Below are 13734 nucleotides of genomic sequence, written 5' to 3'. Positions count from 1 at the left end.
TGGCATCTCTTCTCAGAAAAGTGAAGGTTGGCCACTGTGGCTCTTATTAAGCTTAATCCAGTTTTCTTGACTGCACAACTAGATCAAATAATTATTACAGGTCTTGTTTAGGAGGGTGAGCTATATGGTAAAGGACATTATTTGCCCTGAAATTAGCATTTACTAGCTCGTGGGACTAGACAAACCATTCTTCACAAAAAACAGACTAGAACCAAGCTAACTTCATTATGAACAGACACGTTGGTATTTTTTGTATTTATTAAATTAAAACCACACGAAATATTAACTGCACACAAGAACACACATCTGATATTTCAATGTCATATCTCACAAAGAAAAATCTCTTGCTGTAACTCTTCCCTTTTAATAGCAGAAATCCATTTTGCAAACAGTTGTCTAACCGTAAAGGCTTTAACTAATCAAAACAAGCTGAATTCCCCTTTCCAGGAATACACCATAACCACACACAGACACACACACAGAGTTCAGAGGCAAGTTCTGCAGCCTTGAAGTAAACAAAACTTCCACAGCAAACTTGCCTGTTTGCAGAATAAGTACATTTCTGTTATTTTCATAGTCTGTCATTTACAAGCAAACTTATTTAATAGTTTTGAATACTTAAAACAAATTTCACTTAACAAGTATTTACAAAATCTTTACTAAAGATCAACATCCTGCATAAAGGTGACCTCAAGGATATATTGTTGCTACCATGCTACAGTTTGCACAGAAGGGGTATAAAGGCCATTGCTAGTTTCGGAAGGCTTAAACCCTTTGTTGATATAGCATAAGGACATTAACCTATGGAAGGCAGAAGAGGTCATTAATTTCAGTGCAATTACCCATTCATGACTTGTTTTTAAGTACATCAAGACGATGAGTCCAAAAGACTTGGGTTGTGAATTATTGACCGTTTAGTTCTTTAAGAACTGATTTCATGGAAAGTTTTCAGGCCACCACATCTGTCTTCTACTGGTGATACGAAGAAGTTGCATAGGGACCTTCCTCATTCTCCTCCTCTCTAAAAAGAAAATGATCATAACCATCAGACCAGGAACATACCACGTTGCCAACAGTAATGAAGACAAACAGTTCTCCTAAATGGATCAAAATAGGTGAGACTGGCACTGCCCAACAGGAATACTACTTGCAGCGTACTACTGTTCATTACACATCTCTGGGGTTCTAATTATGTTGTTTCAGGAACAGAATGTTGAAAACAAGTAAAGCTGTGCAAGCTCAACAGCAGCAGGATGTATTTAGAGTTTAATGAACTATTCTTGACACTACCATGCCAAACCAGTAAGAAATACTGTAAAGGATAAACAAGCAGAGGGTGTGCTGGAGTTCCAGTACTGTGGCTTTCTACTTCTTTTCTTAAAAAAGCAAGCTCAGTTGTAGGTTTGTTTCAGCCTTTTGAATGTCAGGGGGTACAGATGGACCAAATGAGGCAAGAACAGGAGCAGTCCATCACAGCCGTAGCTGGACCCGTGTCCTGATGCTGCGAGGATGTCCTCTGAGTGGGCTCCCTGATGTATACTGCCTGCTCATCGATCAATAGTGAGACTGATCACTTGGATTTTCTGACAAGTAAATAGCTGCCCACAAGTGCTATTGTTAATGCAATGACTGGATAAACCAAAGAGTGTTGCTATTAAAAAATCCTCAGGCAAAATCAGTCTGCCTACTGTTTACCTAACAATATTGCCCTTAAAAAAAAAAAAAAGTGCTTATGCAAACTATTACAGTGCAGCATCCAGTATTAATTCAAGCATGCCAAGTTCTCCAAAGATCATTGTTTTCTACTATTGTAGTTTCAAAATTATGTTCCTGAAAGCCTATTCTTAAAGCTGCTGCCAGTTTTAGTGTTTTGGTGAGAACAGAAAGACTTAACAGTTGCTACACTCTGAGCTTCAAAGGATTTTCAGTTACTTTTAATACTATCTATGCTTCCATACAAAGGTACAGCTATTCAAATAATCCAATAATGGAATAAGGTAAAAACGATGTATTTCAACAGTATTCCAAACCCCAATCATGCAGACTTTTCCCTACTAACTTCTAAACATGATTATTTATCTACAACTTAAATTTCATGTAAGACCTCCAGAAGAGAATCAAAGAACCCTACAAACTGACCAAAGCAGCCCTTCCCTGTTCTTTGGTTTAAGAAGATGATTTTGCTGGATTACCCAAGACATAGTATTTTTTCTGTCTTGAAGCAATCTTGTCAAAGTAAAACCTCCAAAAAACCCCCAGGTTTTGGATAGAACTGATAGTTATTGCAGGGATGTGTGGGTACAGTAGTACAGAAAAAATTTTTTTTTTTAGCCTTTCTTACACATACTACCATCTATTTACATTAGTGATGCTACAGACCCAGTACCAAGCATGATTCTTGTGATCTGTGTATATTTAAGTAGTACCTTTTCTTGTAGCATCAAATCAGCATTGCAACACTGCCATGGAATACTACAATTTGCAGATGCTTTCCATAATACCTGCCATGACAGTAAAGTAAGGAAGCAAACAATTAATGTGGAGTTGAATAAGCACTAAAGCACTTTTGCTCTATAACTTGTCTCAAGACAATACATCTTAAAACTTTTTATTCAGAATTGAAACCTATCAACATACTAAGCTTGTAAGATTGGGCTGCAGGGCTGTGAAATTCAACCATAACTACTTGGCTGAATCTAAGTATTTTAAAAAGTATTTTCTGAAGCTCTGATAATATGCCCTTCTGGGGCAATGGGTGCCTTGCCACATGTGCCCAGAGCAGAGTTGCAAACAGCAATCTGCTGCTAGTTTGTGAGGATGAAGCAGTACTATAGTTTCAGAGCTTAGACTGTCCAGGAGGGGAGAAGCTTACTTCCTATGCTCTACACTGAAAATTACTTTGTACTACCTAGTTTTGTGTTTCCCCTCTTAGGAGAATAAAATGAGGCAGAGTTACAGCAAAAAGACCTTCCTTCTAATCAGAGGCTGGCAGAACTGGCCTTTCAGTCTTTTTTTTCTCCTTGAAAGCCTTAATACAGGAATAACATCCATTATGACATGGCAACAGCCAAACACTGGACTGAAATTAGCTGCAGCTGATTATGGTGGATAGTAGGGGTGAACCTGGAGAACTGAAATAGGGATGTTTATACTAGCAGGTCTTCAGACATCAAAATAACAAAACAGCTAGTCTAAGCTGTGGTCTCTACTTCTCTTGTGAAATACGCACTTGGACTATGGGCTCTTACTTGGCAATTGTCAGTAGAGAGCAGAAGACTGGCCCTTGAGTCACAGCCACCTTTCAGAGGTTTCTGTATGTGGTGGGACTTCAGAACCACATAGTAGCTCACTGTGCTTGAACCTAAGCAAAGCAGTGATGTGCAAAACAGATTTCTGACCAAGGCTCTGGCGTGCTGTAGTTGGAAGTAAGGGTTGGTAAAAGCAGATTCTGACCTAGGTTGCAGTACGAGGCTACGTGATGGGGTCCACGGAGCATCACTCCAAACCAAGGTAATGGCCAGAAAATATTACTACTGTAGATCTTCGGACTGCACATAGCAAGTACAAGTCTGTTCTGATGGCTTAAAACCAAGTCAAGCTTTGTATGAAATAAAATTACATAGTAATAGTCCCAGGCCGTGGCCCACAGGCAACAACTACACTGTTTATATGTTTAATGACCAAACAATTTCCTTCACTTTAAGATGCTTAAAATAGCAAAGTGGTAAGTCACTGCAACATCGTCCTTCAGGCGAAGGGGAACTGCAGTGCTTCGTAGGGCTGTCTCTGCCTGTTGGCTCTTGGCACTTTGCCCTGCAGGTTACAAGAGCTGAAAGACACCTACTGCACCAGGCCACAATAAAAAATGCTAATAGCCACTTCTGCAAGACCCAGTGCACCTGAGTGTGAACACGTAAACTCAAATCCAACACTTGGATGCTTCTAGAACCCATAATTAAACAAGGCAGCAAGCTAAGTTTGTGAGTTAATAGCTTTTGGAAGTCTCAGAACAGGATTCTCCCCAGGCAGCTCCTTTACTGAGGTATCCGTTTTCTTAGCTGATAGCCAGTGATGGTGAACAATTATTGGGCAAATTAACTCAATTATCAGTTTCGAATGCTTCAACACTCAACTCCTTCCTAGGTTCAGGTCAAGGCAACTGAGCAGATGACAATATACGGTTCTGTTCCAGTGCTGCACACCAGTTAATTATATTGGCTCGTATAAGCAATAGCAATTAGAGTGGCTTTATTCAGTTACAAGGTTTTCAAAATGAGTCGCTATAGACAAATGCAGAAAGATGTGACCTGACCCAGAAGGACAGTTCATGGCCCTAGTGTTCTAGCCTACCACAGTACCACCCTAAGATACTAAGGGCTCTATAAAGACCTGGCATTAGACCTCTGGTGTTCAACTATCTGATACAAAAAGTACTACTAAACTCAACTTCAGTTTGGCATCCTGAAACATGCATAACAGCGTTTTGAGCAAGATAAAGCACGACCATATTTTCTCAAACTATTACAAGTTGCTTCTGTGTGTGGATAAAACTAATAATGGATGTTCTTCCCTAATACGCAAATACATGAGTTAGCTACATACGCTACAAACAACTATATTAATACTTTTGCATTTCTTTTAGCCTGTTATAAAAATTTTGCTCAAAACAAAACCATGTCTTATTGCCTTGAACTGCTCACCTAAAGCTACATCTTGAATATGCCCGATTGGAGAATTCATTGACCAATGATTTCTTGCTCGATGAAACTCTCTAGTAAAGGTAGTATTGCGTGCAGATCTAGCCATATGCTTACATCAGCTCCAACAGTGAAAGGCAGCTGGCACAAGCTGTACGAACATTCTATCATCTTTAATGCTCGTCTACCTGCATGGCTATTAAAGTTTAGTATCTTAGTTTAAATCTGCACCCATGTGCTCCTCAATTTTTCTACCTAACAGCAAGAGGCTTTAGCTGGGAAGCAGCTGACCTTACAGATTAATATACTTTATTCCTTTGAGAGCAAGACTTAAAATTAAACAATGTAATTCATCTTAAGCTGTCTTTGTAGTACAAAACAGTTTCTGACTATGAAACTGCCTGTACCATTCGATCAGATTCAGGGCATGTATGTGCATGCATTTTTGGCAGCTTTAAGGGAGACCAGAGTGTGATTCTCTCCATCTGTCAAATCAGGTTCATGGGTATGGTGAGAAGTTATGACTCTTCAAGTTCCAGAACTGATAGTCTGCTTCTGCTTACAGTTTTCTTAGTTCCAATGTCTGTTTTGGTGGTAGTAGATGTAACTCTAGGTGTTCCTTTCTTACTCTCAAAAAAGTACTTAAATACCCTGCAGTGTTGGTGCATGTCACATTCTAAAGAGGCCTTGACAAGCGATCTGAATACCCAGATTAGCTGGAAACAGCACTCCTAATTTCATAAATGGCTTTCACTCTAAGAATTGGAGATCTGCATATTCATGAGGCTGGTTTACTGTCATGATGGCTTTCTGAGGCCTCCAGCTCCAAGCAAGGGACAAGAAATGTAGAGGTAGGAGAGAACAGGTGCCTCCCAGGGAGCTGCTGGAGCACAGTAATGTTGCCACCTTCCAGTGTGGGCCCAGAAATACCACTGATGGTACGCAGCTGAAAAGTACCTCCGGGGCTTTTGGTAATGGTCTCCCTCTACTCCTGCTCTCTGCAAGGAGTATTCACTTTGGTCCTTTGGCACTACCTGTCAGACTGTGAAGGGGTGAACACAGTTGGAGAAAACCAGGCAAGGATGGCTTTTGTGAACCATGACTGAGAGCCAGAGGTGGTGCGGTGGACGGTGACATTATGAAGATTTTATCAGACATCCAGGAAGCTTTTCTCTTCAGAAGCTTTGGGTAACACCCTGCTCAGCAGATAGCCTGCAGCTCTGTACTTCATGCTTCCTGTAGCATCACGACCATTAAAAAAATCGGTGCTCTGTGTATAATTAACAAAATTACCTGCTAAATCTGAACAGGAGGTGGGGAAGTACCTCATCCTTCTGCATCCATTACTCCTTGGGAGGAAACTTGGTACCAGGCCCTTATTTCCCAAACTGTAATTTAAGCAATATAGGACATGCATATTAGTAGTAGCAGTGTACTACTTGTGCAGTGTCACTATATTGGCTCTGCTCATGGTGCAGCAAGGTCTAAGGGAATTTCCTGCTGTGTATTAGCCTGTAGTTTTGTTGAGGGGATGTTAAAATAACTGCCTTCCTCTGGCAGGGACTGCAGTTTGCTGTCACCCAGTTTAACTGTTGGGTCAACACCTCTCTGTTAGATATGTATCTAACAGCCAGCTCAAACCAAAATAACTGCAAGTGTGTTAAGGTGATGTGAAAGCATTCCAGTCTTCCCTGAGACCGTAACTCTAAACCAGTGTCCTTCTGGCCATGGAGAGTTGTATGTGGAGTGCAATAGGTAATGAATTATCTTAAACTGTCTTATGGGGTATTTCTCCAAATGAGACTTGTCCAATTGCTAAATGCAATATTCTGCTCTCCCTCAAATTTTTGCCTATTGAATGAAGTTTATAAGCTGCTGAAATAATCACTTAACTTCTTAAAGAAATTACAGAACTCTCTGTTCAATAGATTTTTGTCCTGAAGGATTATCTTCTTAACATGAAAAATATGCTGCTTGCACTCAACATTAGAGTATGTGAAGTGAACCAGGATGACAGAAGAAGTTTTGCATTTAAAAAACTTGCAAAAGTACATATCTGCAGGCATAACCTGTCTTCAGCTCTCTGCTAAGAGATGCAGTACCAGTCCCCTGGCAGTCACACCTTTTATTGTCATGAGAAAGGCCACCTTGGCATCACCCACTGAGGCAATTTCTGCAGAGAATAAACAGGCAACCAGCCCAAGAGACTGCTTGTGAACAAGCTGAGGAAGCTCGTCCCAAGGACATGGGAAAACACTACTGAAGTCTATTCTTGCTCTGAATCTCTCTGTACTCTCCATGGGATGTCTACATATGTGAGGGATAACCACTGTGGCAGAGAGGTCAAAAGGGTACTGCTTTTTCTCTGTAAAGTGTGTGGGAGCTCCTGGTTGTAGAAGAAATACTGAAAAAAAAAAATAGTCTGCATAGGGGGATCCACAAAGGGGAGCACTGCACAGGGAAAGGAGATAAGGCACCTTAACTGAAACTGCAACATGGAGAATATTTAGACAATTATGAGGCAATTTAGGACAGAAGAAAAATGCAGTCATGCCTTGTCATACAGCAAATCAGCTTCCACATCACCACTGGCTTGGTGCTCTACTGAAAACTATGGGTTTGCTTAAATACTTGCCTACTTACATAGCAAGACATCCTGGAGAATATTGGCCTTCTAGCTTTCATGGAACATTACTGCTGTTCTAGAAAGATTGTATTGTGAGGCAGCCTTTATCACTGCCCTATCAAGGCATCTACTAATGGTGTGCTCTGAATCTGGTACATGACTTACTGCTGACAAATCAAAACTACAGACGCTGTCTGAGAACCCACAGAGAGGGTTTGGCCTAGAGCAAAAGGCCTTCAGGATGAGATTAAGATGCTTAATACTAAAAGCGGCATTTACCTGACATTGTCATCTTTTAGTTTTCTGGCTGCTTGTTTGGATAACTTAATCTGCAAGTCCAACCTTTGTAGGAAATCTTTGGCAGACAGTTCTTCTGGTGCAGTGGGCTGATTGTCAGGCTCTTGAGGACTGGGAGAAGAACTACTTTCTTCCTGAACTGTCACTAGTCCTTCATCACAAGAAGGGGAGCTGTCAACAGTTTCATTCTCAGGAGACTCCAGTGAATTAAGTCCATTGAACAGTAATGGTTTGTCTGATATAACAGGAATATTCAGGGTTTTCCTCAGAAATATACAGTCATTAGTAAACAGTTTATTTGCCCTCTTTATTTGTTCCATCTGAAAAAGATAGGAAAAATGTAAGTTGTTAGGTTTTGGCAAAGTATAAGTTACTAACTTTCTGCAGTAATACAGTACCCCTTAGTTACAATAAATCTATACTTTCTTTGCAGCACCAATGACTTCAGGAAAGGATTTTTTTGCATTCAAAGTGATTTCAGAGTGTATGTTCTGTCTTAGCCTTGCTAACTCAAAACCTTCTTCCTTTCATGTAGACTTGACTTCAATATTGGTCTTTCCACAATCTTGCACTACCTAAAGACACTTTTCTTGAACAGTCTTCCAATCTCTCTACAGGCTTACATGGACAACTTTCAAAGAATAAAAACTCCATTTCAAAAGTGCTACTGATTTGAATTTCTGTTAGAGTAAGGCTCAGAACTGCTAGCACTTAGGTAGGTGAACTCTCTAGTAAAAAGCATGCATAATACAAACAAAGGGTGATAGTTACCTTGAGCATTCTAGGACATGTTAGTTACGAACAGCGAGCACCAGTCTTGGAAGAGCAGTGTATGCCTCATCTATAGTATCTCCCCCCTAGCTGATATAATAAATTCAGACTTCAGATGAAATCCTGATTTTTCAGTAAGGAGTCAAGCAATGAAAAGAATGGGGAAATCAAACACTTTGTAATGCAGCTGCATAGACTAGTGGCTGCATTTGTCCAGTAAACTGAATCTACACCATGATCAACAGCAACCTCATGTATGTAATAATGCACGGTAACAGCCACCACAACTGTTAAAGACTTTTAATGCAACTTTTACCTGAAGTGCTACTTACAACCAACTCATCAGTACAGACAATGTCGTGACAGAAGCAAGAAGACCCCATCTTTCTCAGTATACTAACGCATAAAGCCCCACTTGTTCTGTGCTTAACCTGAGAAGCTATTAGAAATTCCACTGCTTTACAGACAAAGTTCCCAGTAAATATTTATACTATCTCCCTACTAAGGATATTGTTTAAGTTGTTACTCATCAAAATTTCACTTCCAAGTCAGTAACAGTTAAACAAGATTCCTATTTCTCAATTGCAAGCTTTAAAGCACAAAATCCATAACCATGATTATGTGCATTTAAGTTTTAGTTATAATGTGACCCCATGATTTCATTAGGAAAAGTCCTAAGTGAAAGAAAGATGACCACTCTGGTCCCCTGCTGATTGCAATAAGCAATAATCACTGCAGTACTGCAATGATAAATGCACTTTACAAAAAACCTGCTTGAAAACAAGTACAAGGAGAACTGAAAATACCTCTTGCCTGCATCAGAAGTGTTACTCATTTTTATTAAACTAAGTGGAGCTAAACTGAGTGAGAATAAAGACTGTAAGTCTTGTAATAATAGGAGTCTTACTGCTAATAGAATCACCCAGAAAAAGCTGAATGCTCTAAGCACTAACCACTCACTACTTCAAAGTCTGAAGTATCTTCAGTTCAGCTCTCAGATAATGAAAAAATTACCATCTTATGCCTGTCAGTCTTAAACTCTTTAAACTTGGCTCTGATGCCACTTGGAGCTCTTCCCAATTGCAAAAGAAAAGATCATTGTTAACGGATAATAACTGGATTAACATGCCTGGGCATTTCTTACACTGAACACACCAGCAGGGGAAACAGTCTAAACCCAAGGGAAAACAGTAGAGATATTAGTCTGTCTTCTCTGTGACGATGTCAGACTGTGTGGCCACATGCAGAAACAGAATGAACTCCTGCACTGTGTGGTAAGAGTATCTGCTGTGGTGCCACTGTGGATCTGGTGTCATGTATGGATGCATTTGCTTGGCTCCTGGAAGCCTGATGAAACCTTTCTCCGTAAAAATAAATAGGAGATTCTGTCTAAAAAATCTAGTTGTCTGGGAGAGTGAGAGCAGTGAAAATGGTGCAGGAAAGCTCAGCAGTAAGTTATTTCTATCCATTAAATACACAAAAATTGTATTTTCTACTTAACGACAACCCCAACTTGTTGCTGCAGATGGCGAAGATGATGGAATGACTGGATTTAACAACCACTTTCAAAAGCTGAATAACTAATAGCTAGTGTCAGATAGTAAGCTGCTACTTCAAGTAAGAGAAGCTCATTACTCTTCCAGTTCTTGGAGCCTGGAAACTAGTGAGCCTTATGCAGTATGTGGTGCATCTCCAAGTTCTCTTCCAAGCTGAGCACCACCTGAAGGGCATGAAAGAAGTTTCACCTGACTTAGTATATGAGACCTGTACCAGCCATCAGATGTTAGTTGAAATGTCAATTGTCAAAATGTCTAAAAGTTGGCGATCTTGATGGGTATCAAAAAATGTTTAAAATGCTAGCTGGAGCTTTTCTCTAAAAATACAATACAAAAGCTGAAAACTGAGATCTCTACTACATGGGAGTTGGAAGGTGATGCTTCAACAGCTGATAAATAATGCACTGTACTGCTGTTCTCTACCCTACTTCACTGTAACTCTACCTCTGGTTATTTCTGCCTAAAATACCACCTTGTGGCATTTGGAAGACTGCACCTCTACACTGAGTAACAATGAAATGGGAAACACTTGGCTCTGAAAAGAACATCTCTAAGCCCTGAGCAGGTTATTTGATATATATGCTGCTTCCTCTAAAACTCGGTATGACTCCATACATTCATAGGTTTATGGAGAACAGGATTTAACATTAGTTTTTGTAGTGCTAGGAAAATGGAACTAATTTCTTTTAGCTACAGACCTATAATAGTGGCAGCATGTGCTAAAGCCTTTGCTCTTAATACTTCAACTAAAGCTGCGCTAATGCATCAAAATCACTTCTACTGATGATGAACAAATAGTTCCCTTCTCCCCTCAAAAGGGATGGGATGGAAAACAGCACTCTGAGCCACAAATATGATACTGAACATCAATTCCCAGTGTTAATCTACCTGTGTTTAAAGGAAGATCTAATAAACACAAGCCATACAAGATTAATAGACAGTACCTGGGGGAGAGGGGTGAAGGGCAGAGGATGAGGCCAAATAAAACACACTGATCTCCCTCTCTCTTCCCTCCCAATATTTTCAATCATCTTAAACTGCCTATGCTATGTCATGCCAAGGTAGGCACTGGACAGGATGTCTCTTGCTGCAAAGTAACTCCCAGTGAGGAAAATCACTGGGGTAAACGTCTAAAACCAGTGATACTGGAGGCAATGGCAGCCAAAGATCATTCTGATGTTCCCATTAGAGCAACTCTCGCTTCTCAGCCAAGCATACAGGAAGCAAATGTAATGACTCTTCAGAGGAAGTCAGTCCTTGTCATTGTGTGAACATGTAAGATTCTTCATTTTGCTAAAAGCAAATGTGTTTGCATACATTCCTACCTTGGGCTGAAACCCATTAAAGCAGAAACACAATGGCTGATTTCAGCTAACTTGTCACTGCTCTTAGGTTAAACTGACATGAAATGTCCCTTTCTCAGCTGAAGTCTATAATGATGCAGCTCTGGTTTCCTAAGCAGAATACTAGCAATGATAAATAACAAAAGAAATGTTTAAGAAATTCAGCATTTATACTTTAAATGCATCATTAGCACAGCAAAAGCTTATTAAACTCACACTATGAACAAAGTTTATGGTTCATAAGTTAAATTTATTTTTTCAGACTGTACAGGTTTGATCCACAACATCACTTTAGCTGAAAGGCAGCTGTAAAGTGTTTAGAAATGCCTTTTTTCTAGAAAACTATTTTAGTAATCCGTTAATATTTTGCACTTAACGCAGTGAGCAAATACAGTTCTGAATGAAGAACAACATTGCTAAATCATTCAGAGACTTTATCATTTATGGCAAGTGATGTCAAAAATAAATTCAAACAAATTCAACAAGCCATTGGGTCACTTTGCCCCTACTGTAGTGAGCAAAACTTCGTTTTAATGTGGATGAATGTAAATCCAGAATGCCATTAGTCCTGCTGTCAACAAGACTTGGTAAAAGTGGCTTAATCTTTCCTAGGGCACGAGGAACAGGCTTTTAACCCTTCTCGCAGCGAAAGCTGAATGCTGTTGAAGTCGCTGGAAGGCTTTAGTAGATCTTTTGGAACCAGACAAAGAAAGGAAACCGATTCCTGTCAGAACTATGAATTGGGGACTACATTGTAGCACTTCTAGAAAGAGCCCAACTGGAAGGTGTTCCCCGCAGCTGATGTGACAGTGACACTGCACTAGCACCACGCTGCTGGCTACACTCACCAGCTGCTTGGCCCCAAGCCATTCTGCATGTCGGGATTACTGAAGCTGCATATAGCTATGTCACTTGGCAGCTCGCTGGGCCCCGAATAAGGTGGAATGAAGGTAGGGTAGGTGGGCTCTGTCCTGTGGGGAATGGCAGCGTGTTAGGGCCTGCTGGCCGGCATTGTTGGGCCCTGCATGTCTTAGGCTGGCTTAAGCCTTTCAAGATTTTCCACAGAAGTAAACTTTCCTCTCCCTAGGCAGAGAGCAGAAAAGCAGCAACACTTCCCCATCAGTTACAAATCATCTCTAGGCTGGTAAGTAGATGACAATTGAAGAATTTTTAGCCATGAAGCTACTGGAAAAAAATTCTTTCTTCTTGTCCTAGCCTATGTGTCAACCTCAAAACAGTGATGCAAGATAAGTTTAATTACGTTGCTTTTTTAAATCTGGAGTGTGGTGGTGAGTTGCCATGTGAGCACAGGCTCACTTGGTGGGAGCAAGTACATCTCCCCTTCTAGAGGCCACGGGCCAGCCCCTTGAGCCCAGCACTAGCCAGGCTCAAGCCCGCGCTGCACAAGGCCGTGTGTCCTGTCTTGGGCAGCGCAAACTTCAGCCATTTACCATCCGAACTGGGCGCTGGCCCCTCCGAGAATAAGATTCAGCGTTTCAAATACCCAAACTAACCCCACCGTGTCCACGGTAAGAACTGAATTTTCTGCCCGCTCTGGGTAGGAAGTGCCCTGTGGCACAACTTCATGCTGTCATCTCTCGGCCGTTCCCCGCTTCCAGCGCCTCCTCCCGCTGGCTCCGCTACTTTCTGGGCCTAACAACGGCGAACGCTGCCACGGGAGCCAACGGCGGCCACCGGCCCCGCAGCCCGCGGGGCTGAGCCCCCTCCCCGGCTCGCCCCGCCGCCCTTCTGGCTCCCCGGGCCGGCAACAAGGCCGCGGCGCTCGCCTTACCGTGACGCCGTACTTGAGGGCGATGCCCTGCAGCGTGTCCCCGGCGCTGAGCCGGTGCTCCACGTAGCGCTCTGCCAGCGGCGCCGCCACACTGGCCGTGCTGCCGTACGAGCGGGCCTTGGTGCGGGCCAGCCGCTGCGACAGCTCTGCCTCCGACTCCGGCCCGCCCGGCGGCTCCTCCCGCAGCGACTCGGCCATGCTCCCGCCGCGCCTCAGCGACCGCCGCTCCGCGACGGCGCCGCCGCCGCCGCCCCCCCGGGCATGGCGCGACAGCCCCGCGGCGCCGCCCGTCCGCCCGGTGGCGGCAGCGGCGGAGGCCCCGGCTCGCGCGGCGCATGCGCGGCCGCGGGCAGCGGCACAGGCCGCATGCGCGGGGGCAGCGCGCGTGCGCTCCGGCGGCGCGGCGGCGCAGGGCCGGGCCCGCGCGCCTGAGGCGGGCAGCGAAGAGCCGCCCTGAGCGGAGCCGTGCTCGGCCTCCGCGCACCGGGCCGGGCCGCTGTGGGGCCGAGTCCCCGAGATCTTCACTGCCCGAGTAGAAACTTGTGATTGCGCCTTTAGCGGGTACGAGGGAGCGAGCGCAGAGCCCTCTTGAGACTTGAAGCCGTTTGTCAGCAGGGAAGGAGATAGGGTAGAAAGTCATGGCTTCTGGCAT

General features: G+C 42.8%; 1 protein-coding gene across 2 annotated transcripts; it reads right to left on the bottom strand.

The window, feature by feature from the left end:
• Positions 1-238: 238 nt before the first annotated feature.
• On the bottom strand, positions 239-13393 carry LYSMD2 (LysM domain containing 2). 2 transcript variants are annotated; one of them, XM_074917364.1, is made up of 3 exons: positions 13083-13393; positions 7603-7940; positions 239-1021 (listed from the first exon to the last, which is right to left on the bottom strand). In XM_074917364.1, the coding sequence occupies exons 1-3, from the start codon at positions 13278-13280 to the stop codon at positions 970-972; spliced, it is 588 nt and encodes a 195-aa protein (XP_074773465.1). In that variant the 5' UTR covers positions 13281-13393; the 3' UTR covers positions 239-969. The 2 variants fall into 2 exon arrangements, with proteins under 2 accessions (XP_074773465.1, XP_074773466.1); XM_074917365.1 differs by having other exon boundaries at positions 239-1014; positions 7608-7940.
• Between the last annotated feature and the right edge of the window lie 341 nt (positions 13394-13734).

This window comes from Athene noctua, chromosome 13, assembly GCF_965140245.1.
Source record: "Athene noctua chromosome 13, bAthNoc1.hap1.1, whole genome shotgun sequence".
Classification (NCBI taxonomy): domain Eukaryota; kingdom Metazoa; phylum Chordata; class Aves; order Strigiformes; family Strigidae; genus Athene; species Athene noctua.
This window is presented reverse-complemented; position numbering and strand designations above follow the sequence as displayed.